At 44.4% G+C, this 26,415-nt stretch overlaps 1 protein-coding gene across 3 annotated transcripts in view; it reads right to left on the bottom strand.

Annotated features, from left to right (window-relative positions):
• LOC142568055 (uncharacterized) overlaps positions 1-19,759 on the bottom strand; it is a 403,528-nt gene extending 383,769 nt beyond the window's left edge. For 2 of the 3 annotated variants that reach the window (XM_075678140.1, XM_075678141.1), the window contains exon 1: positions 19,416-19,759. In XM_075678140.1, coding sequence (XP_075534255.1) covers positions 19,416-19,546 — 131 coding nt within the window. In that variant the 5' untranslated portion in view covers positions 19,547-19,759. The remainder of the gene's footprint in view (positions 1-19,415) is intronic. The other variant, XM_075678138.1, reaches the window with a different exon arrangement.
• Positions 19,760-26,415: the final 6,656 nt, after the last annotated feature.

Below are 26,415 nucleotides of genomic sequence, written 5' to 3'. Positions count from 1 at the left end.
CCACAAGCTGCACTTGTTGATTGATCAACTGAGTGATTGCCTTTTGGATTTATTCATTGAATGAAGGCTAATGCATTTGGGCTTAAAGACCTAAAGCAACGCAGCAACGATTAAAGGTGCTGTCAAAGGGTTTCAGATTAATTTCAACCACTTGATTCACTTTTCCAGTAGCCAGTTACTAAATACATTCAGAAACATTTTGCAGCAACCTATCTGAAAGCATCTATTTAGCTGGATATGATTTTGAGCTCTTGTACATGACAACAAATAACATGACCAGTAAGGACATTTTCTATTTGGCAGTGAATCAACTGTCGGGCTATAGCAAAGCCCAGCACGCAAGGACATCTTGAAGATTTCTCAAAAGCAACAAAGTCTGAAGGGAGATAGCACTCAAAATGGCGTGAGAAAAAATTTGCAGGACGCTTAAGCTTCGCCTTAATCCTTTCAGGATTGACTTCTTTTGCCATATGTGACCACCCATGGTCGATTTTTTTTATTGCAGATTTAAATTCATCAGAGGGACCTACTTCAAATAAAAATACCGTATTTTTTTTACGGTGACCGTAAAGTGAGAAAAATATATTTCACATTGGTATATATGTATTGTTTATTCATGAATAACAACCATAAATATAGGAAATGAACTTATAATTTTAAAAAGTTATGCATTGTAATACATACATATAGAACAAAGGCTTATAAAAATGCGCACACGAGAATATTTCACAAGTCTCAAATGCACCCCCTTTTACACTAATATTTACGTCCGTAACGTAATCGAACTACGTAGGTGAGCGCACTAAAGAAAACTGTGTCGTTGTGTGCCTGTCAGAAAAGCAAAATGTGTGACAAACTTCCACTAATCCTTTATCTTATCGTGAACCAGAGGCGATTAGTTTTCGCGAGTCTCCAAAAAAGGAAATGCATGCACGGCGGCATCTTTCATATATGCACCCCTGTGAGCAATAAACGAGCGAGTAACAGGCGGTCACCCTTTGAGTGATTGGTAACAAGATAGCCGTCAGTTTTGAGAGTGCCAGAAGCTGAAAGTGCCAGCGGAACAAAACCCAAACCGCCGCGTGCCCACGCACATGCCAACACGCAAGTGGTAGTAGACGTGCTGGAACAAACAAACCATGCAACGAAAATCTAGAGAGGGAAATGCGAGAAAAAAATTTCCTGTATTGCCGCATGGTGGAAGCACATGCCAGACAAAAAAAAAGTTAGAAAACTGGCGCACTTTTTAAACGTACAGACGGCGCCGTAAATATACCGCATCGACCATTTTGGACTTGTTCACGGTGACATATATTTAAGTCACTGACCCTGAAAGGGTTAAGATGGAACGCCATTGCACGTGACTGCTTCACACGTTTCCTGACAACTGCAGCGTATGTAACCATACTGTTTACCGAAAAATGCTCGCGGCGAATGCTATGCACGAAGGCGGGCTTTCTGGTCGAAATGCGGCGTCTTGCGGGAGCTGCGATGCGGCGGAGGCGAGCGCCAGTCGGAGGCATTGCAAGGAACCGGGCGCGCCGCTCCATGGCCTTCAAGATACTGGCTAGCCGGCGCGTGCACATGGTCAACGCCATCTCTGGCCTATGCACTGTAGAAATGCCGAAAAAGGGGTTCAAGCTTCACACAACATCCAAATTACAATCCGAGAGCTATCATGTCTGTAGGTTGTGTGCAAGCCAGTTTACAATTTTTTTTATGTATTTTAGCTTGAGAAATTCAATAATTTCAGTGAATTCATTGATTCACATGAACGGCCTGGGTATGTGCGGCTCGAAAATCCTTTTGCCGAAGCGACGTCCGATGTCGTCGTCAGATTTTCTGCAACACGGGCTCCTTAACGCTATCATGTTGCAATTGCAGCAATGGCACATTTACCAACATTGTTCAGCAGCACAGGTAATGTATTCAGGAACCAGGACGTTCAAAGTAGCCTACACATGTCACCATCATTGCTGGTACGGTTCCCCAAGCTTCCCATCAAGCAATACAAGGCAGTCTTGTTCTCCCAGATAACATTCCATATATTCATGCTGCTTTTGACGTGATGCTGAGGTAGTGTGGAAGGCGTGGCACCTTTTACACCCCCAGCATGAGAGAAAGGCTACGAGGTTCTCCCTGTGCAATTAGAAGCAACAGCGCTGAAATTAGCACGCATGAATGAAAAGGAAGGAAAGAAGGACGGACTGCTTAGGCTAGTTGGTCTTGCATTCCAGTGACAGAAAGCTGGTGCAGCGAAAGCAGATGCACTGGAATGCGTTTGCAGCTAAATGACCTGTGTAACACAGGATTGATACATATTGTGAATGCCTTTACAACGAAGACCACTACAACGAATTTGCCAGTGCAATGAAGGACTTTGCTGTCCCCGCCAGCTGATTTGTTACTTTACAACAAATGACCACATAGCAGTGCCACCACTGCCCTCCACAGATGTCAACGAGGTAGAGTACATATGCTCCAGTTAGCTGTAACCGAGGTGCACTCTGTGCTAGCTGCACACTTGACAAGCGTTCCGATGTCACTAGTAGTCAGAAATCGCTCAACACTGGTTGTAATGCGCCAGCGGGTGCGACGACTGACGAATAAGTCGTATTTATGACGATGTGATGATGTAATCGTTACTGACTACATCTTCAAAGCTGCCTAGGGTGGAAAGGACACGCATGTCTACAAAGGCATACATACTGTCAACCTGAAGATTTGGAAATTCGTAAAACTATCACAGTGGAGGGGGAGGGAGGGGGGTGCAGCACTTTTTTTTTAAGGGATTTACCTTTTGCGACAAGCTTACGTTTTCACAACCGCAAGTGAAATCGTGTCTTGGAGAGTAAAGAGCAAAACCTCCACTGGGGCACAATATATTTTTGCAATGATTTTGCTGTTGCCGACTTTGCCTGCTTCAGAAATTTCTCCGTGTAGGTTTGCTCGAAGCAAGTACCACTCTGGTGCCCCTTGACCATCAGCAGACTTTCATGTTTTCTAACACACAGATGAGCGAAACTCCATTTCAGTTTTGTTCACAGTGCTGAATATTCTCTCACACTCAGCATTGCTTTGGGGAATGGAGAGAATACCCAGCCTAACCACTGACATTCTGTAGAACCTGAGTGATCCGTCGACACTTCGACCTGCGACCAGCGCACGTCGCACCTTGGCTCATTCAATATGTCGGCTGGAACCTGATATATTTGCAAATTGGCAAACTCGGCTTCATGCCCGTCGATAGCTCTTTTTGATTCGCCACTTTGCTGGGGTAGGATGACAGGAAATGCCATAATAAAATTATATACGCTGTTTAATGCAGCAGTTTCCAGAGCTTGTACCTGAGCAACTTCAGCCATCTTGAGATTGATGTCTTCTAGCGGGAATTTGTGGGGAATGTAATCGCATGCTGCCGTTAAGTACAGACGTACAGCAGAGAACTGCTCTCTCTCAATGTAGCTCAGTGTCTCAACCACAGAGTAGGTTTTGCTGCCAATGACTATGTCTTCATCACCTTTCTGGCTCTGCAGATCCATAGTCAACTTCCAGCAATAAATGACATTCCTTGACAACACCTGGGTGCACAAATCTAGTCAGCAGATCCTCGAAAAGGCGGTTCACACACGCGGGCCATGTCCTCAGCGAGCATAGCGACGGTTTCGTTGGGTCATTGAACCCGTAACTCAATTAGCTGCTGGGCACGGTCCCGTCAGTCAACACTCACAAAGATATCAAGGAGCTATCAAATGTTAACAGAATATTATTCCAATTTGGCCGAGGAGCAGGACGTAGCCGTCATCCTGTTGCAGCTAAGCTTGAGATGCCGTTTTTTCAGTAAAGGCTATTTTCCATGTTATTCCGAGTCGTGAGACGTAGCATTTTCTCACTGAAATGCATCAGGGTGTCTACCAAGTTGACATTTCCAACTTCCCTGAGTTTTCAAGGTTTTCCCTGAGTGACACAGAACTTTGCTTTATGTCAAGAGACGGGCTGACACCATGTCATCTGATGGTGTCACTGTCTAGTAAGCATGCTAAAAAATAAAAAAAAACGACTTAATCCAGCTTGAATAGTATAAGGGGTAGTGTTTATTTTACTCAAAAAGAAAACAGAAGGGAGGAGTTAGTAAAATGCACAGAAAAAGAAGATATATTGGAAAAAATGCGTAAAACTTATAGTGAGGCATTCTCAACTACAAATAAAAACGAGATGCATACAGAAGCAAATATTTTCGAAGATTAGCTATTTGCTGGAGACACCATATAGAAAGCAAGTCAAGGCGAGAGAATGCCTCTGAATTTTATAGTGACCCATCGTAAATATATAGTAACTAATATTCATTAATTGTCAAGTGAGTCGTGCTACGTTTTTTCAATAAATATATTGAATCATCCGCTCAAATTACTTGCAATGGTTAATTATTGGGCCCAAGCATTACAATAAGGGAAGAAATAATCTTTTGCGATTACTACTTAAACCCCCCACTTTGCTTTCACGAAGGCATTACCCTCTTTGAAGGGACGTCAAAGAGGGCAATGCCTTTGTGAAAGCGATCGTTTGAAGGGATACATTTCACTGAGAAATGGAATGGGACCTTAAGAAAGCAGAATGTGCAATTTACTCAAAGCCTAATGTTCACTATCTATTCATTATAACCACTACACAGTAATGGCAAAAATAACTTGCGTTCGCAAATCTTATGCCGTGACCGAAGGAGATATTACGAGATTCGCAGTTTGTTTCTCCGGTGCTCTTGGTGAGGTAAACAAGGCATCTTGTTTATTTCTAGGGGAAATTAGGGGCATGGTACGGATAAGGTGTATGCAATGCTCCAAATGGGTGTGTTAAATGCATATTTACAAGTAGAATAGGTATGCAAGTGGTCCATAGCCTTATTAGTCTGTTTTACAAGCAGTGTAAGACTTGGACTTCTGCGTCTGCCTAATTACAATAACAACTGAGATAAAATTGTGCAAACATAAGAGGAGCAATACGCCAAGTTTAGGTGCGATGGTAAATGCATGTTCATCAAATACAGCATCAAAAAATTGTGAACAAGTGTTCGAAATTATCACGCTACTGCTATTGTTCCGAGAGAGTTTAAGATAGTTTATACTTTGAAGGAATAGGCAGCATTTCAAATGGAATGTGTTGCATAGTTGTAATATTTCTGGGTTATTCAGAAGCGTTACGAATAATCATTGAACCCTCATTTTTTTAACTTACTTTGTCATGCGTGATATATTAGTTTCGGCTGGTATCTTCACTAAACTAAAGAAGGCAGCTTCGTTAGGTTTGGTGACTGTAAGGACAAATTAATGGGTGATGTGGAGGTGAAGTTCAAAATAGATGGCTTTCGTAATAAATTAAGTAAGCAAGCACTCCAGTGTGTTTGAGCATTTCTATAGCGAGAGCGGAAGAATTGAGCCCGCTGCTCTGGCAGCACTATAAAAGCCGCCAAGACCAAATTTAGTGAAAATTGGTGGTGCTCAATGGAAACTTCCTGTGCGAAGTGGTTGGATCAAATACAGCTTTTGTAAAAATTTTCTTATTCATGCATTAGACTGTGTGATATGGCCGGTATCAACTATGCTTCTCGGTGTCCTGACATAGCTGTAGTTTACAACAGGCTCATATTTTGTGGAAAGTGGAGGGGGGCCATTGTAACTGCAATGCGAGACAAAATTTTTACGTTCCTGGTCCTGTTAAAAGCGTAAATAATAATAAGCCGTCTGTTGTGTATAGGGGGCGCTGTCAATTATATCAAGTGTATATAAGCGATTGCCATCAGAATAAAGTCAGTTCCGTGGTTCCCCGCCAATGCATAGTCTTGTCTTATCAGTTGGCGCTTCGCGTCACAACAATCTGGCGCAGTCGGCGAAGCTAGCGAGCTAGCAACGAACTGTTTTCCCTTACCTGGCTCCGTGCTGTTCCAAGGGGCGTCACCTACGAGATGGCAGCGTACGGACTACCGCCATTACCGCCTTTCCTGGAGACTCCTGGAGATGCAACAATTCCACGGGAGCAGTGGCGCGATGATTTCACAAATTTTCTTGAAGCGACGGGGATGGACGCGCAACCGTCACTACGGAAAAAGGCCATTCTGCTGCAATGTCTTGGGGTCGAGGGACGCCGTGTTTTTCGCACATTGGGCCCAGAGCAGCACGAACGTCAAACACGACAAAAGCCGGGCCGGAGACAAGCAAACCAGCAGTAAAAGACAGGACGGAGGCAAGTGAAGGGGATAGTTACACGGAGGCGTTGGGCCTATTGGAGCGGCAGTTCTCAAGCACCGTCAACGTACTGGTCGAGCTACATCGATTCACGTTACGTCAGCAACTGCTGAATGAGCCGATACGAGAGTACGTCAGTGCTCTCCGACAGTTAGCAAAGACGTGCGACTTCGGGCAATTCTTGGAAGCGGCTCTACGAGACAGGGTTGTTGACGGAGTACAGAGCACTGAGTTGCGACAGAAATTGCTCGTGAAGGGGTCACAACTTACGCTCGCAGAGGCAGTGGAAATGCTACAGATGTACGAGCAGGCAGTGGAGGGGGCTGCGATCTATGACCAAGGGTCGTCACAAACGGACATAGCGCAGCATGTATCACAAGGCAGAAGCCCAGACAGCGACACGGCAATGACGCCGGTGCGCAAGTGTTACCGGTGCGGCTCTACAAGGCACCTAGCTAATTCACAGGAATGCAAAGCACGGGGGCAATGTTGCTCCCACTGCCACAGAATGGGACATTTTCGAGCGGTCTGTGGCAGGTCGGCGGAGCGGGACGTGCGGACGGTCCGAAATGACGGTGCTAGCGAGGAGGACGTGCTCACTGTGCTGGCGGTCAGACAAGTGGAACGAAGGACCTTGGTCGTTGACGTCGTTATTGAGAACGAGCCACTTCAGTTGCTGGTAGATACTGGGTCGTCGGTGTCTATTTTGCCAGACCACGTTTATCGAGCCAAGTTCACCAACAGCTATCCTTTGACTACGGCTTCAGCGACGCTGCGGGATTTTTCACAGAAGAAAATTCCGGTCTTGGGATGGTTCACAGCCAGAGTTGTACGCGGGAACAACTCGGCTTGCCTTCGATTTCACGTTGTTCCCCAAGGCATGGCATTACTAGGACTGGATGGGGTCCACCAGCTACAGTTGCACATCATCGGTTCTACACTGGAGTGTTTGCAAATCACGGTCAGCCCCCAGTCGCTTCCTCCTGAATTATGTGAGTTTTCCTTTCTTTTCGCTGGATAAGTTGGGATTAGCGAAAAACTTCGTACATTCTGTGAAGCGGCGTGCAGATGTAAAACCAGTAGCAGCGAAGGTTCGACGTTTGCCCCTGACGTTGCGAGAGAAGGTAGCGGCTGAACTGGCAAGATTATTGGATGCAGGCATTATAGAAAAGGTCAGTGCTGCAGAATGGGTGTCTCCTATAGTGGTTGTGCAGAAGAAGGATGGAACTATTTGTCTATGCGTCGATTTATGCGAGCCGAACAAAGCAGTAGTCATTGATGGATTCCCTTTGCTGCACAAGGAGGAACTGTTGCATGCGCTGAGCGGAGCAGCATGGTTCTCGAAACTGGATCTTGCTGCAGCCTACCATCAAGTGGAATTAGCCGAAGAGAGTCACGAATTAACGACGTTTATTACGCACGAAGGCTTATTTAGGTTCCGCAGAGTGTGTTTTGGCCTCGCATCGGCACCAGCCGCGTTTCAGCGAATGATGCAAGAAATCTTGAAAGGCTGCAAGGGCGTGTTGTTTTATATCGACGACATCATAGTCTTTGGAAAGACTAAGAACGAGCACAACCGTAACCTTCGTGAGGTACTGCATCGGATCGCTGAGGCGGGGCTGCAGCTAAATCAGAAATGCTTGTTCGCTGTCAAGGAACTCTCCTTTTTGGGTTATCGTGTGAGTGCAAGTGGTCTTGCCCCACTCAAGTCAAAGGTGGATGCTGTGATTAAAGCACAAACGCCTGCCGATGTAGTCTCCCTGTGGTCTTTCCTTGGGCTCATAGGCTATTACTCACATTTTCTTCCCAATTATGCAGAGGTGGTGGAGCCGCTGCGACGACTTCTTCATAAAGGACAGAAGTTTGTGCGGGATCAGAGCACCGAGGAGAGCTTTTGCAGGATCAAGGAGATGCTGTCATCATGCGGGGTGGTGGCTATGTTCAATGAGTCTTTGCCTGTACAAGTGACCACTGACGCCTCGGCATATGGACTGGGAGCTGTGCTACAGCAGGCAATCGACGGAGAAGTACATACAGTGGCATTCGCTTCGAGGACACTAATTCCTACAGAATGCAAGTACTCTACCGGGGAACGAGAGGCGCTGGCATGTTTATGGGCTTGCGAACATTGGCACGTTTATCTGTGGGGTCGCAGGTTTGTCTTATGAACTGATCATCAGGCTTTGGTGACACTGCTGTCCACAAATGGGGTTGGAAGACGCCCACTGCGTATTGAACGCTGGTGTGCTAGACTTTTGAGATACAACTTCACTGTGCAGTACACTAAGGGGAACACCAATGTTGTTGCAGATGCACTTTCTAGGTTACCTTTGACCTCTGCAGAGGACGAACCGGTGGAGGAAGTAGTTGCTGTGGTTTCCAGCATGATCACTAAGAGTGAGTTGCAAGCAGAAACAGCTGAGGATTCATTACTAAATGAGTTGGCGCAGCATGCTACGTCCAGATGGCCGGAAAAGGGCTGTTTAGCTGGAAAATTAAGGTTGTTTTTTCGCATAAAAGAAGAGCTGTCGGTGATATACGGGCTACTGTTTCGGGCGGAACGAGTCGTTCCCCCATCGACACTCACTTCCAGGCTGGTCATGATGGCACATGAATCGCATCCAGGCATTGTAAGGACCAAACAACGGTTAAGGGAACAGTACTGGTGGCCCGGAATGGACAGGGATGTTGAATCGCTGGTTAGGAATTGTGCTATCTGCAAAGCATCAGATAAATCTGCAAAAACTGTAATGGCCCCATTGGAGCCAGTAAAGTGGCCTGAGAAGCCGTGGGAAAAGCTGGGAATCGACATCGTTGGGCCGATGGAGCGAGCCCCTCCGGAGTGCAGGTTTGCAATCACTATTATTGATTACCACAGCAAGTGGCCCGAGGTGGCATTTGTGTCCACAATCACTGCACAGGCAGTAGTGAAAGTGCTTTTGGAACTTTTTGCGAGAGAAGGGTACCCGAAAAGCATTGTGACTGACAATGGGCGTCAGTTTATGTCAACATGTTTTGAGCAGTTTTTACGAGATCGGGGAATTCAGCATTGCGTTACCACATTGTATTAGTTGGCGCAGTTGGCGCTTCGCGTCACAACACCGTTGTTTTTCTTTCCTTATTTTCATGTGTCATAACACCTTCCGTCCTTGTTTCAGCGATGTCCTCCATGAACCAAATACATTTTGTTTATATTTGTCAAAAATAAAAGGCGCATTATCACCAATATGAAGGCAAACTTCGAAAATAAAGAACTAATTGTGATATTTTTAGTATGTTACGCATGTAAGCTATTCGGAGCTTTAGGAATGTGTTTTGCGAATAAACAATTTATCCCATTGCCCTGGAATAACTGAACTCAATAGATATCAAATCTAGTAGAAATTGAGTGTGTGGGAAGGGTAGGAGGAGGGGCATTATACAGCACTGAAGCATTGCACACCCCCCTCAGCAGTTGTAGTGGTGGTTTTTAACAGGTTCGATGGACGTCCACTGTCGCAGGGCCGAGATGGAGAGACCACTTTTTTAATGTGTGAATATTGCAAGTAATTTATGTTGATTGTACATTGTCGCCTATAACCTCGACAGTACTATTACCTAAATTAGTGATACATTTATCTTGTAGACTTAAACAGCAAGTACAATTATTTGTTGAATCATTTAAATTATTTGTAGCAAATGTGCCTTTTTATGTACAAGCGCCCAAATCTTTAACTGGCGTGCGCGAGCGGCGACTTTTCCGTGCGTCAGCGCCGTATGACGGGGCGCGGCTGGAAAGAGTCTGACGCTAAGCGCATGCGGACAAAGCGCGCTCAGCTGGGCCCATCGTCTGCTAAGCTGTTTCCAGCCTCACCCCGTCATACGGCGCCGACGCACGGAAAAGTCGCCGCTCGCGCACGCCAGTTAAAGATTTGGGCGCCTGTACACTGTACTGCTGCTAGTGGGTGCGATCCGAGGCCACTGTGAGTGCGCTCATTGCCTTTTGCTGCTGTATCATCTTGAGATGTTATATAGTTGCAAGAGATAAATGCAAATTCAGCTCATTTTTCGGGCCCCCATGGTTCACCATGTGTGAATGATAAATAGGTCCCTGTCTGTTAAATATACTTATAAGAGAAGCATTTCCAGGCTATTTCACTTATTGTAATAGTAATTGGATATATATATATATATATATATATATATATATATATATATATATATATTGTCATCTCATAAGAAGCCAACAAACGCTGACACCAAGGACAACATAGGGGAAATTACTTGTGCTTAATAAATGAAATAAAGAAACAATAAGTTAATGGAAATTAAAGTGGATGAAAAAACAACTTGCTGCAGATGGGAACCGAATCCACAACCTTCGCGTTTCCCGTGCGATGCTCTACCAATTGAGCTACGGCGGCGCCGTTTTCCCATCCACTTTCTTGGGTATTTATGTGTCCTAGTAGAACCATGGGAGTGTTAGCCAGCGCCACCACTGACAGACCTTGGCGGTGGACGTGGAACGTCCTTTCTGCCACAGGCGTCACGAGAGCGTTATCTTTTTTAGGTGAAGGCAACTGGTCAACAACCCACAATAAACCCCCCCGGTTAACCCCCTTTCTTTTCGTTTATTACATAACGAGGGTCCCGAATTCGGCAACATCGATGCCTTCAGGTAGCATATGTGGGTTTATTGACCAGTTGCCTTCACTCAAAAAAGATCACGCTCTCGTGACGCCTGCGGCAAAAAGGATGTTCCACGTCCGCCGCCAAGGTTTGTCAATGGTGGCGATGGCTAACACTCCCATGGTTCTACTAGGACACATGAATTCCCAAGAAAGTGGATGGGAAAACGGAGCCGCGGTAGCTCAACTGGTAGAGCTTCGCACGCGAAATGCTAAGGTTGTAGGTTCGGTTCCCACCTGCGGCAAGTTGTTTTTTCATCCACTTTAATTTCCATTAACTTATCGTTTCTTTATTTCATTTATTAAGCACAAGTAATTTCCCCTATGTTGTCCTTAGTGTCAGTGTTTGTTGGCTTCTTATGATATGACTAATAATATCGGGCCCCTCGGTTAACCCCCTTTCTTCTCCTTTATATATATATATATATATATATATATATATATATATATATATATATATATATATATATATATATATATATATATATATATATATATATATATATATATATATGCACAGAGAGAGAGATGACGAAAGGTCAGACCGTCTGCGGTTTGCCCTCCCCCCCCACACCCACGCATGCACTCTAGAAATAGTTGGTACGCCAGCATGTCTTTTACTGCCGCAGAACATCGGACAAAGCTCTGAGGGCCTGCCAGTACACTTATTAGGCACATCGGTGCTCATCCTGTGACAAAAGGCAGCGGGTGCACGCGTGTCCCGTGACAATTGCCCTTCCCACGCTTGTTGAGCTTCACCGCAATAATTTTCGCATGCTTCACCGCGTAATACTGCTGTAGTGAGGAGAAGCTGACTTTCGGCAACCGGCATTATGCAACGCGTCGTGCTTTCCGAGCTTCGAAGCCAATCGCGAGGACCACAAAGGCGGAGTCGGTGCCATTGCTGATAGCGACGAATTCTTTCAGTGAAAAACGCGGCACAGAACGCCAAGAAGCTTAATAGCGAACGCAGAAGCAGCTAGGCCTAGCGTTGCTGCGGTGGTGGCTACGGCTGCCAGCGGATCTGCGTGCAAGAGCGTTCGAGGAGAGACGAGGTAATCAAAACGGTGTAGGTGGTGGTGGTTTTATTAATGCCGTTTTGGACCTGTCATGACGGCTGAAAGTCCAGAAAATCGGATGGCGAAGGGTTCTTGCATCCGAAATTTCATACGTTATTATACATAGGCTCTATGGGGTACGTGGTGGTGCCGCGAAGCCGTCCGAATTATCGGGAGTCCGGAAAGTCGGTCGTTGACTAAACACTCCTCCTACTCGAGCCAGCTTTACCATGACTTTCTTTCCCTTTCAATGAAATTACAGCTAATTTTCCCTGATAGAAGCACAAATTCCCTGAGTTTTCCCTGAGTTTTTCCAGACTATTGAAAATCCCTGAGAATTCCCGGTTTTCCCGGTTGGTAGACACCCTGTGCATGTATTTCAGCTCCTCAGCGCCTGAAACGAGGGATAATGTGGCCAGACAGTTCGACAAACAATTCTAATACATTTTTTTTACTTCTTAATTTGCAGGCTGCCTCGATAGTAGTCCACTCTAAAGTCTGCATGCAAGATCTGAGCTCCGTTGTGATACACTGGATCTTCGGCACCCAAGACAAAGAGGATGCACTGAAAGGGTGCAGGCATGTCAAGCAGGGTGCAACGGACTTGACTGAAATTTACAGAACTGATTTTTGACATTATCAGTGTATAGACTTTATACAGTACATATGTCAAATGATATTTATTTTTAAGTGGTACTTAGAAGACGTCACTACTAAATAAGGTATGCTCCCCAATTTTTGCAGTTCAGTATTTAGTCTAGTCACATGCAATAAAAACTTGCAAACAAGGTTTAGTGCTTCGGCCACATACAGTTTACAGACCCTTGTTCAATAAATGGTTCTAAAGCATTCGCTGCACTGTGCACTTGTGTGCTGACCTTACAATAGTGTGCATGTGCAGTTGCTTTACAAATATATACAGGGTGCCTTCGTTTGGCTGCACCAAACTTATGAATATTGCAAGTGGCAGACAGGACAATTCTAATCCTCAAGAAATTCCTCAGTGAACGCGGCTATTCTATGAAAAATCTGAATGCTTAATGGAATAGCGTAATTACACTAATCACCTCATTAATTTACAGTGCATATTTCACCTGTGGAATAGTAGCTAGCATGTTTGCCAGGCCTACCCACTTGGAACAAATTCTGACAATGGCACCAATTTCAAGATATGTGCCATCAAACTTGCTATTAAAAATGCACTGCTATCCACTTACATTGTTGTGAAAGCGCTTTGAAAGCACATTGTTGTGAAAGACAAAAGTAGTAACTGGAACACCAATTCATTTCATCGGACATCTTAAAAATTAGTATCTCGAACTGGTTTAGTTCCAAAAATTCATTCCAAGTGGATAAATGCCTTATAAACTCGCGTGCTATAATTCGTAGATTGAAATATGTTTTGTAAAGCAATTAATTAAAACAGTTAATGAGTATAATTAGGTTAACCATTGAATTAAGCATTTTGATTTCTCATAGAAGGAATGGCCGCCTTGTGTAATTTAGCTCAAGGGTTGGAGTTGTGCTACCTACCCCAGGCAATATTATTAATTTTGGTGCAGCTGAAGAACACCTGGTATAAAAACAAATACATATAAAACATACATAAACAAGCGGCCTACAAAATTCTGCTAATTATCACGGGGCCAAGCATGGTCCTACTGTGGCTAACAGTTGCCCATTCAGGTTGGCCCAATGTCGCTGGCCATAACGTCAGCCAAAGTGAGGCCAGTGTCAATCCTCAAATGTGCGCTGCGCTTGGCAGCTGACCATGGGCGAAGTTCGGCCAGCGACCTCAGGCCAACGTTGTGCAGAGCACTCTTGTGCCATTGGGTTACCGCATTTACCTTGTTGCAGCCAATATTTGTCATTCCATAATACTGAATATTTCGTGAATTTATGAAACAGTTCCTTTGTAACGACAAAAAGGGATGGCTGGCACCTCAAAGTCTATATACGACTTAAGTTTGCTAAGAATGCAAGTTGACTTTTGAACGACGGGGGGGCCAAACTTTCAGAAAGAGGAGTCCGGGTTGCAGCTTTGGCATCCCCACTGCCCTATTTGAGGCGCCGCCGAAGAATACAAAATAATGACATGCTGTTTACACTTAGCACTAGCACAAATTGTCGCTTTTCTCTTGGCGTGACAGAAGTTAGCCAAAGACTATGAAATGCCGGCAACATATCGAGCGACTGCGCCGACAGAATCTTGACTCCCCACAAATTGCCCCTAGCACTGCAGCAAAAGCCAAGCACATCGCCGAATGGAAACCAAAAGCAGGAAATGAAATGTGCACTGCAGTTAGCACTGGTGGAGTCGAGTGCGAGCATGCTGATTGATGCACTCCACCCGCTGCTTTTGGCCATCTTCAAGCAGTGCTGCTTTGACAAACACGAGTTATGTGTACTGCACTAGGGCAGTGTGTCGTACAGCGGCTATTTTTGCGATGACCTCCAAGGGTGCTGGAGCACGCCAGTCTACTCAGAGAGGCTGAAATAATCTTATGGAAGGCGGCAATGGAAAAGAAACCTGCCATGAGTAACTACTTAAGAGGAAAAAACAAAATCAGGAAAGAAACCATTTATGATAACTCAAAGCGAAGTTCATTACTTTTCGAAGCAAGATTGGGATGCTTTAGAACATGCACCTATAAAGCGAGATATAAGGCGGAAGAAGAAGCATGTGCTTGCTGCAGTAAAGCTAGGGAGGCTATGGAGCATGTTATATTAGAATGTGAAGACGTCTACCCAGCGGTCGATTTAGGCACCACTGGCCTCCTTGAAGCCCTTGGGTACAGCGAAAGCAGTGGTAAAGCAAACATGTCCGCAATAGGCACTAGTAAGAGGCGACTGGTGGAAGAAAAGTAGGGAAACGACAAAAGACTGAGACGTAGGAAAGCACATTTCGCAATAGGGGACCAGAAAATTTGGGCGTGGTAGTTCATAGTGTCTTTTTTTCTCTCTTTTTTATTGTTTAACCTAGGTAGGATATTAGGCAGTATAATAGCAAGAGCTTGGTGGCGCAACCCACCGCTCCGTTTCAAAGGGGACGCTCATAACATCCATCCATCCTACTGCAGTGCCACCAGTCGCTAAAACTGAGTCATTGCTGGCAAGAAGAAAACTAATGGTACAACACTGGGCCGCCAGGATCGGCAGTTATGGTTGTCACGGAGGTCATGCACATACGTGCAGAGCTCACCGATTGCTTGCTATGGTTTTTCCTGCCGCGTTCGCACATTCTTTATGTGCACGGAAAGTGCTGGATTTGTAAGTATCTGTGTGTGTGTCTTGGTGCGAGTTTGTTAGTTCGTTTTCTTCAGTGAAACCGGGCGACTGCCTTTCAGGCTGATGCAACATGAAAAGAATCCCATTCAACCCATCAGGCACAGTGCAGGTGCTCTTTCCGGGCTTCTTATCGTCCTGTGTTTCTAAATACTAAGAACATATCCATGCTTACAGAACAGAACGAGTAGACAAGTGTTTGTGTTCTGCAACCGAAACGCTGCGCAGACGATCAGGAACACTGCATGATCTGTGGTTAAAAATGCGCAAGCTTAGGTGCCGTTATTGAAGTATCCTAACAGTCTGTAGTGTTTATTTTTTGTGAATTATATTAATTTCAATTGTTGTGAGAGCGTTTCAGCTTATGAATGCAGGGTTTAGCACAACATGTTTAAATTTTGCGCACTAGGCGCGCCAGTTGATCACTGTGCCATACTGGTGGCACCCTACAGGTGTCCCAAGAAAACTACAAAAAAAAATAAATTTAACACCAGGGCCAGGTACATAAACATGCAAGGTGGTAGAAAGAGAGCGAAGTGGTTAGAAATGCAACAGCAGTTAAAGAACGAAGAAGTAGGTGTATGCACGCTAAGCGAAACACATCTCAGGGATCTAGAAGACCCACCGTTTATTGAAGGCTACGTCTGGGAAGGGAGCAATAAAACAACAACAGAGAGGAAGGGAGGAGAAGTAGGTATGCTCATACATCAAGGAACAAATTGGCAAAGAATAAAGTTAACTTGCAAAGAACATGTCTGGGTATCAGGTACAGTTACCGGTAAAAAGACATGGCTAGGAGTAGTTTATTTAGAGACAGAGGCCAAATGCAGCAATAGAACAAGGATCTAGTGAAGTGTCTCGATGACGATATCAAGCAGTTTGGAGAAGGTGCCGATATTTGTCTGCTGGGTGACATGAATGGCCACATCGAGGATCTGGGTTGGTACACAGGTTGTAATGGGAGGTTGATGCTAGACTTCTGTGAGCGACACAACCTAGTTATAGTAAATAGAGAAACTAAGTGTGAGGGACAAATCACGTGGGAGTCCTGTAACAGACAAAGGACCATTGACTACTGCTTTATGTCGCAGGGGTTGAATAGCAAGCTTGTAATAATGGAAATAGAAGAGGGGAATTACAGCCTCGGAAGTGATCACAAGCGTGTTAGTCTACAGTTGGGAGCCCTGCTCAAAAGAGAAATGCAGGGAAGTCAAAAAGAGTACGCAAAATTAAATGAACAAATAGCACAAATAGTGGCCGGCATAGAGGACGCAATAGAGAAACATCCCATAGAAAGGTGGGAATATAATCAGAACTACTCATTAGTACAAAAAAAAAAGAAGTAAAAGGAGTAAACTGCAGGAGAGGAAAGAGGAAGTCATGAAGTTGGTGGAATAAGGAAATTAGGGAGGCCATCGAACAACGACGGTTGGCATCTCAGGAACACAGAAGCAAAGAGGGCGCAGTTATCTGAAAAGGAAATAGGCCAAACATGGGGATCTTATAAACAAAAGATACAAAAAGCGCAGGTGCTCGTCCAGGCTAAAATAAAGCAGTCCTCTGATCGCTGGCTGGCTGAAGTTCGTGATGCAACTAATAAAGGGAGGTCAAGAAAATTCTGGAACCATATAGGCTGGCTGGGTAAAGCAAATCACAGAAAGTAGGAACAGATCCACGATGCCGAAGGAAATTGTTTAGAGGAAGATGACGCTGTGAACCACAACGGTTCAGTTATAGCCGAGTCCTTTAGGAAAGACGATAGGGTAATCGCCCCAAATGAGGGAGCAAGACAGGATAGCATAATAGAAAACAGCTTAGAACTGACCAATCTTAACTGGAAAAAGGCGGAAGCAAATGTTCCAAAATGCACGTCCGCAGGGATAGACGAAATTCCAATCAAGTTAATTAATAAACTTGGCCCAAGATGCAAGGAAACGCTGATAAAACCATTGGAGGCAGTCATAACAAATAAGCAAATCCCGCGTAGCTGGAAACAGTAAAATGAATTTGATTTATAAAGGGAAAGGTATTAAGAACGTAAAATCCTTCCGACCAATTACGATAACATCAGTTATATATAGGCTGGCGATGCAGGCGGTGAATTAAATATGCAGTCATGGGTAGAAAGTAATAGCATACTCGGAGAACTTCAGAACGGGTTCAGAAGTGGCAGGCGCTTAGATGATAGCCTGTTCGTGTTTACCCAGTGCATAGAAATAGGTAAGGCAGAAGATATACCTCTGTATTTAGCCTTCCTGGACATAAGCGGTGCATACGACAACATGAACAGGAAACTCCTGTGGAACATATTAAAAGATGAAGGTATCGGTCATGAGGTAATTGATTTTGTGCAGGAAATATATCGAGAAAATAATGTTGAAATAACATGGGGAGGAATTAAGAGTACGACAACTGTCGAGGCTCACAAAGGATTAAGGCAAGTTTGTCCTCTATCACCGCTGCTGTTCATGCTTTATATGAGCATGGAAAGAAGGTTACAACAAAGCAATCTAGGGTATAATCTGTCGTACAGATTAGGCGAAAAGGTTGTTGAACAATTACGACCGGGTTTAATGTATGCGGACGATATTGTACTGTTAGCAGATAGCCAGGAAGATTCGTAAACTCTGGTTAATTACTGTGGAGACGAAGGAGACAGGTTAGGTTTCAGGTTTAGTGCAGCTAAGTCCAGTGGGATGTTTTTCAACGATACAGCTTATCAGGAGCTTACAATACAAGGCCATGAAAAACCCCGAGTGGCCGAATACAAGTATCTCGGGGTATGGATAAACAAAGGGCAGATGTACACGGAAAAGCACAAACAGTCTCTCATAGCAAAAGGGCATAGAGATGCCGGGATAATGAAGCATAGGGCATTGTGGGAGTACAACAGGTATGAGGTACTGAGAGGTATTTGGAAGGGAGTAATGGTGCCGGGGCTTACTTTCGGGAATGCGGTCCTGTGTTTAAGGGCAGATGTTCAGTCGAGACTAGAAGTAAATCAGAGAGCTGTGGGAAGATTAGCACTAGGTGCCCACGGGAAAACCACAAACGAAGCAGTACAGGGGGATATGGGCTAGGCATCGTTCAAAGCACGGGAAGCTGAGTAAAATCCTATATGAAAAACGCCTGAGGAAATTGGACAATAACAAGTGGGCAGCTAAGGTATTTAAATACCTATACAGAAAGATTGTTGACTCACAATGGCGGAAAAGAACTAGGAAGCTAACCAGTAAGTATGCCAGACAGGAGTACGAAGAAAGACAGAGCATTAAACGACATGTTAAAAACGGGGAAGGTAAAAATTGGATAAATTTAATGGAAAAGAAGCATAGTGTTGAACTATATCCAGACTGGAAACAGCAGATCAGGAAGGCAGCGTTTTATGATAACTCAAGAGGCAGTGCCCTTCTATTTGAAGCTGGGTCAGGATGTCTTAGAACACGGACCTATAAAAAGAAATTTAACGAAGAAGACATGTACTGCGTGTGGTAAATCTGTAGAAACAACAAAACACCTCATACTAAAATGCGATGGTATCAATCCCGATGTCGATGCGGCCACAGTCACGCTTCCTGAGGCCCTAGGGTTCAGAGATAATAATAGTCATGTAAATAAATATGCGGTGGAAATTAGCAAAAGGCGATTGGAGGATTGGTGGCTCAAAAGCAGAGAGGTGACATAAGGTTAAAAGGGTAGGAAGGCGTATTTAAAGAAAATCGAGAATTTTAAGAACACACAGCACAGGTAAATAACAATAAAAGGCAAAATAAAAAGCTGAGCATGGTGGCAACTGCCATCACCCCGTTTCAAAGGGGACGCTCCTACCTTCCATCCAATCCAACCAACCCCGGTTCTATTGTTTTGCTGTACAGACGACACACTGCCCCATTCCACTACACCATACACGAGTCCCAGCCATGCAGGTACTGAGCATGCAACCGCGAGTACTTCACTGCATGTTAGGCAATACGACCTAAGTGGCCCCAGCTACCCACCAAATCATTGGACTAACAAAAACGCGCCACTAAAGCTTTCCGCGGGAGCCAGCTTGCCAGACCAATGTAAAATGCCTCATTCGCGCAAGTTGCCTCGCAGGCGTGCTGAGGGCACGGTGGCAGCGCACCGCCCCTCGCAACGCAAGGCCTGCATTGGACGGTGCTCACCGTCGTATCTGCCTGAGGTTTTCTTGGCATTGTGGAGCCAGTGCTGCCTGCAGCGACGACATGGCGCGGCCATGCCTCAATGGCTGGATGTTCTCCTTGGACAGCTCCCAGTCGCCGCCGTCACCCTCCATTGCACCGCCAGTTCACTCTGGCACGCTCGGCACCGCCTCTCTGCAACGCTGCCAGCAAGCTAACAGCGCACAAACGCCGTCGGATACAAGTGGGCGAAAGGTAACTGTTAGAAAAGTAACCCGCGAACACGCAGAAGCTTGGACAACGCGCGTGCACAGCGATTCAAATTCGTTGGCGCCAGTTGATTTGACAGCCAGGTCACAGAACACCTATGGCCAGGTCACGTGGTATATAAAATGCTCTGCGCACGCGCGACGGTTGCCTGGGCCCATTGAGTTTTAACCAACTCTGGCGGCGCCCACAGAGCAAACTGGGGAGAAGCGTGTGTGTGTGCGTACAACCACAGAGTTTCTCACTATATTATCTGGAGGGAAATCTGGTGCTGCTACGCTGTGGCTGTGGTTTGTAAAGTGGTATTAGTGGTATGCATCACGCATAGAGTTTCTCACTACATTACCTAGAGGGAAATCTGGCGCTGCTGCGCTGTGGTATGCATGGGAATGCCGGTATATTGTGACTTCGGATCGGCATCGTTCTCGGAGATGCAGGACACCTTGAAGATGCGCTTGGCAAGCACCGTGCCGTCTGTCACAATGATTAGTTTTCTACTAAAACAGCACGGGAAATGCTGTTTTGGTTTTATTATTACACAAAAACATGTTTTGTTTAACTATGAGAACTTGCTATTGCGTGTACGATTATATAATCCGTTAAAAGTATCAGCGGGCCGCTAAAGTTGGAGGACAGACGACAAGGTTCGGGATCGCTTTGAAGCAGTTTGTCGTCTGTTCTTGCTTTTCTTCGCTTGGTCATGCATTGTAGGTGAGTAAAGATGTAATATGCGTGAATGGAAACATCTTATGAAGATTTTACTTTGAGAACGCGTTATTTGTGTAGCCATATCCACGTTTTAGACGAAGCCTTGTACAACACCAGCCAACACGAGCCTCGCAGACACATATACCGTCATTCCCATGACGGCACGGTGCCCCCTTAAGAAACTCCCATAGACGGTGGCGCCAGATTTCTCTCTAGGTGTTATAGTGAGAAACTCTATGGCATCACGTATGCATTTCGACCTGAACATCGCCCCCGAGGGCTCCGTGGTCGCTGCGCATGCGTTAGCTGAGAGAAGGTGAGAAAGGAGGACAAGTTGGCTTTACCAGATGTGACGTCACATTGTTGTTTGTTTTTGCCACGACCTACTGAACTCCAGACCTGCACAGATCTCCCTCCTCCAGCACGCCTGGTCTAGTTCGCCCCTTTCGCCGCTAGGGAAAGAGCGTACGAGCAGAGTGGCGCTAGTTATAACCTGTTCGCTGTCGTCTGCTTCTGCGATCTGTTCAGCGCTTGTCTTACCATTTCGGCAGGCACAAAGCTCTTGTATTGGCGGTAAATGAATAAATTCACAGATATACAAAAGAAAACATATTTGCGAATGCTTTGCGTTTGAATAGTGAAACTACAAGAGGAGGAGCGGTGCAAGAAATGTAAACAACGAGCATAGGTGGCAGCTGCAATGCTAGATCGACGGCATAAATTTCCCTTTCCTAGCGTCCGTAAGAGACTGGAAAAATTGTCTTAAAAAGATTCATAGGATAATCTAGTTTTTTTTTAGTTGTTTACAGATAGCCTAGTGTCGTAGATGACATTAGGATTTACTGCTGTGTGCCGTAGTGAAAGCAGAAGACCTGGTAAAAGTACATAGTAAAAGTATTCACGAGTATAAGTCCTCCGCCCGATATGTGCAATAGGTTGATCGATTCTGTTTCAAAGGAAGGTGAGCATACCTTGTTTTTATTGTCGTTGGATGTCTAGCTCAGTAGAAAGCTTACAAAAAATTAAGCGATCCCAGTGCTATAAAACGTGCTGCACTGCAAGCCTTAAATCGTCTCATGGGAGTCTTTTCAAACTGTAAAGCTAGCTTTTCTGCGTGGTATGGCGGCAGGGGTTTGTCCCCATGGGCGGCCTCTATTCCAACGGATGAATTACCTCTAGATTTGTTCATCCGCAGTGGTGTGAACAACATCCCGGTGGCTCTGGTTCCTTCAAATGGAGGCTTTATACGTCTAACCAATCCCCAGGCGATCCAGAAATCCCTGCAAGCTGCTACCTCTTCATACCAGACCATCACGGAAGTGAGGCAGTTCGGCCGCGGAGGTATCGTGTGTCGATCGCCAGACCAGTCCTGTGTCGCGGATTTGCTAAAGTGCTCGTCATTCGCGTCATTACCGGTGAGTGCCTTCATCCCTGCTCACCTCGCCTGCACTAAGGGAATAGTCAGAGGTGTCGATGCTGATCTTTCTCCCGCTGAAACACTTGAGAGATTGTCTGGGACTGGAGTAATTGCTGTTTACCGATGCACTCGAGTGGTAGACAATAAGCGGGTCCCAACAGAATCAGTGATTGCGACTTTTGCTGGAACTTCCTGCCCGTCAGAGCTAAAGGTGTGGCCCCTTGTGTTCAGAGTTGAACCCCTGGCGTCGCGTCCGATTCAATGCCGCAATTGCTGGCGATACGGCCATAGTATGGCAGGGTGTAAATCAAGACAGCGTTGTTGCGCATGTGGGGGAGAACACGCTCAAAGTGATTGTAATGCCCAAGAAGAGCGATGCTGTCTCTGTGATGGAAATCATCCAGCCAATTATTTAAACTGTTCTGTTAGGGCTCAAGAGTTACAGGTGATTGAAATAATTGATCGTCGACGCTGCTCTAGGATGGAGGCCATAAACATTGTGAAAGAAAGGGCATCTGGCTATGCGGGGACAATAGGTAGACAAAATCTTACCACGGACCGATCACTTACTGCAACTATAGAGGCCGTTGTGGAAAAGGCAGTTACAAAAGCTATGGAAAGGTTGGCAATGAGCCTTGGTGAATGTATCTCCCAAGCCGTTTCTAGTCATTTATCTCATTTGATGCAAACTACCTGCCCAGCTCCTGTACCAACGCAAACAATTGATCCTGAGCACCAAACTAACCATGCAAGATCATACACCAATCCTTGCAATAATGATATTGGACTTTCAAATCCCTCTTCTGCGGGCCCTACAACTTGTAATCTGATTAATACAGATTTGGAGATGACAGAGGTAGAACAAAATGCTCGAGCATATAAAAGAACCATGTCGTCTATTAGTGAAGACTCCTCCCCCGGTCCTCACTCAAAGGCGAAGAAAAGTCAGTCCAGTGTTGTTCTAAAGGATAACATTCTGCAGAAGGCAGTTTCGACTGCGGCACTTTCCAAAAAATAGGATCACTAAAAGTGCTTCAGTGGAACTGCCGCTCTTTATATTCTGCATCAGTAGATTTAACTTGTTTAACTTCTCAACTAAATCCTGATTTAATTATGTTACAAGAAACGTGGCTAAAACCTGAGAAATCTTTTCAACTGAAATTCTACAGGTCATTTCGATTAGACCGTCCTACAAGAGGTGGCGGATTACTTACACTTATCTCATCTAAAATTTGCCATAAGGCTAAAATTTCATTTCAAGTTTCTACTCCAGAGTGTGAAATCCTAGCTATAAAATTGGTTCTCCCGGGATGTTCTCCTTTTACCGTAGTCAATGCATATTTTCCATCTGGCGTACAGGACACTAGCACACTGGATAGTGTTCTTAACTCTTGTGGACGTGACATTGTGATCTCAGGTGATTTCAATTCTCACCATATCTCATGGGGTTTAAGAACAGATTTGTGCGGCACCCGATTGTGGAACTGGTCGTTGGACAATCGCCTCACGTGTGTAAACTCCGGATCTATTACGTTTGTTAGAGGCCGATCTTACTCTTCACTAGATCTTACATTCTCTGGCCCGAGTCTCTCCGTAACTTCTTGGTCGACTATTGATTGTTCGACAAGCAGTGATCACCTTCCGATAGTATTTGACGTTGCACGTCCGGTAACATTTATAGGTGTTCAGGTTCGAACCTTCATAAATTACAACATTTTTAAAAAATGCTTACGAAATGTTCTTTCATCTCTGTCTGATGCGCCTACAGAACAAAAAACCACGATTATCTGTTCCGCTTTGGAAAGTTCTCAAAAAAAGGCTCAATTTGAGATTGGATTGAATAAAAGAAATTCTTACAGTCCTTGGTGGAATGAAGAATGCACTCGAGACTACAGAAAGAGAAAAGCTGCTTGGAAAAAATTATTGCATAACCAGAGTCCCCAAAATTGGAGTGACTATAAATTTTTTCGAGCTGTCTTTAAACATACAGTTTCTAAAGCCAAAGATGAATTCGACTGTAAGCATTTTGATTTCTTATCTAACAATAAAAATAAGCGTGCATTGTTCCGTTTTCTCCGCGGTAGAAAAATTCTTCCGCGTCAAATTAATATTGACTCTATAATCTTAAGTAGCGATGAAATGAAACAATCACTAGAAGAAATCGCGAAGGGATTAGAAATTAGATTTTCTTCTGTCTTGCCAAGCGGTTCTCGCTTACGAAGGGCATCAGATGATTTTACAGAAATCTCCATGTTAGAATTGGCTGAAATCGTGGAGCGACTTCCAGATTCAGCTCCCGGTGTGGATGGGGTAACATCTACTATGCTCAGAATTTTATTTAAGGAAGCTCCCGATGACCTTTTAGCTATTGTAAATCACTCAATTTGCTTCTCATGGATTCCGTCTGCGTGGAAAATTGCTAAAATCATCCCTATTCTTAAAAATCATGGGGAAGGATATAAAATAGATAACATTAGGCCAATTGCGCTAACTTCAAATTTGGTTAAATTAATTGAAAGAATTCTATATGCCCGCATGCTTAAATTTATACAGAACAAGGACTTGCTTAGCCCCTGCCAAATTGGATTCCGACCATCGTGTTCAATTTGGCATGCTCACGTGGACCTAGAAAGTAGAATAAAATTAGCACGGCGACAGAGGAAAATATGTGCCCTTGTGACATTAGACATTTCCAAAGCCTACGACAGTGTAGAACACTTAATTTTATTAGATATATTGCGAAATATAGAGATTCCAAATTATTTTTTAAACTGGATTGGTGAATTTTTAAATGGAAGAACATTTTACTGCAGTCTGAGAGGCGTTTCCTCGAGTATATATAATCAATCACGAGGTGTTCCTCAAGGAGCTGTCACTTCACCATTACTATTGAATATTCTGATGTGTTCCATTCCTCTTCATCAAGATGTACAAACATACGTATACGCGGATGACATTGCTTTCTTCGCATCAGACAGTGATATTCACTCTCTATATTATCGACTGCAAAACTACCTCAACGCCATAGAAACCTGGTTAAACAAAATTCGCCTTTCACTTAACGTTAGAAAATCCTCGATATTGGTTTTCCCTCTTAACAATCCCGTTAATATATCGATATCCTATCGCCTCGAGACTATACCTCAAGTGGAGTCGGTGAAATACTTAGGTGTAGTATATGACGGTTCCCTCAACTGGCTCGGCCATATTGACCATATCGTTAAAAAAGGAGTACGAGCAGTTGGTATGCTACGTAAGCTGTGCAATAGTCGGTCCGGAATGCGGAGAGATCCACTTTTAATGATATACAAGATGTATGTGCGGCCCATTTTAGAATTTGGATGTGTTTTATTTTCTGGTGCCCCAGCTTATAAATTACGTCCCCTTGTTCTACTTGAGCGGGAAGCCATACGACTGTGTTGCGGATTACCGAAATATGTTGCCAATAACATATTACACCAAGAAGTCAGGTTGCCTTCAATATTGTGTAGATTTCGGTTACTGACGGTGCAAACAGTCTTGAAATTGTATGAATCCCCTATTAGAAGATTGAAATACATATTCATTTCTCAGCCTGCACTTTTCTTCGGAGTACACTGGCATCGTTTTCATACACCACAGGTCGTCTTCGTACAAACATTGATAAATCCCTTAAATGTACGTCTCTGGGAGGTACCGCCTATTTGTGATGTGCGAGAGAACCTAGAAATTATATTTGATGACATCTACCCAAATAATGCAAAACATCTCCCTTATAATATATTAAACGGCTTATTACAGGATCATTTATTGAGTTTAGCTATAAGTACGGTCATTGCGACAGACGCCTCACAGTGTGAAGAAAAATCTGGAATTGGCATTTTCTCTCCCTCTCTAAACTGGTCATTTGCAATCAGGATTCCGGACTTTTATTCCGTATTTTTGGCTGAATTTCTGGCTGTAGTCCTAGCCTTACGCAAACTAAATCTGTCAACATCGGCGGTAGTAATTATAACAGATTCTTTATCCTTATGTTCCTCGCTCACAGCAAATGGTGTCACTAACCTTTTACGTACATTTCATTTTCTAGTGCCTGCCCACATAAATTTAATTAGATTGCTTTGGGTGCCTGGACATAAAGGATTAGTCATGAATGAAATGGCTGACAGTCTCGCGAGAGCGGCCCTCAGTGGCCCTGTATTACCATTACTTCCTACAATAGCTTACCTGACGACTACTAGATTCAGGAGATATACAATTACTCAAGACTTCTTGAACCCAGCTGTAGCAAATTTTTCCGAATATCGACACCTCCTATTCCCTTGGCCTAAAAATTCCTTTCACACCAGAAAAACTGAAGTCATCTTTACCCTATTACGTTGTCGAATACCAAAATTAAACTTCTATCGTCACAGGGCAGGTCTGGTGCCCTCCCCTCTGTGCCCAGTCTGTGGAGAAGATGAAACAATAGATCATTTTTTCATATTCTGCCGCCGTTTCACTTCTTTAAGAAAAAATCTAGAATCAAGATTTACACAGCTTGGTTTGAGCTTTTCAATTATAAATATCCTTTCTCTAGGAGCCTCCTCTCTTGGACAGTGCCACAGGGATATTTGCTCAACCGTGGAGGATTTTATAATTGCTACAAAGAGA

Source organism: Dermacentor variabilis, unplaced genomic scaffold (genome assembly GCF_050947875.1).
Source record: "Dermacentor variabilis isolate Ectoservices unplaced genomic scaffold, ASM5094787v1 scaffold_16, whole genome shotgun sequence".
In the NCBI taxonomy this organism is placed as follows: Eukaryota; Metazoa; Arthropoda; class Arachnida; order Ixodida; family Ixodidae; genus Dermacentor; species Dermacentor variabilis.
The sequence above is the reverse complement of the archived record's forward strand: the minus strand, read 5'-3'. Positions and strand labels throughout refer to the sequence as shown.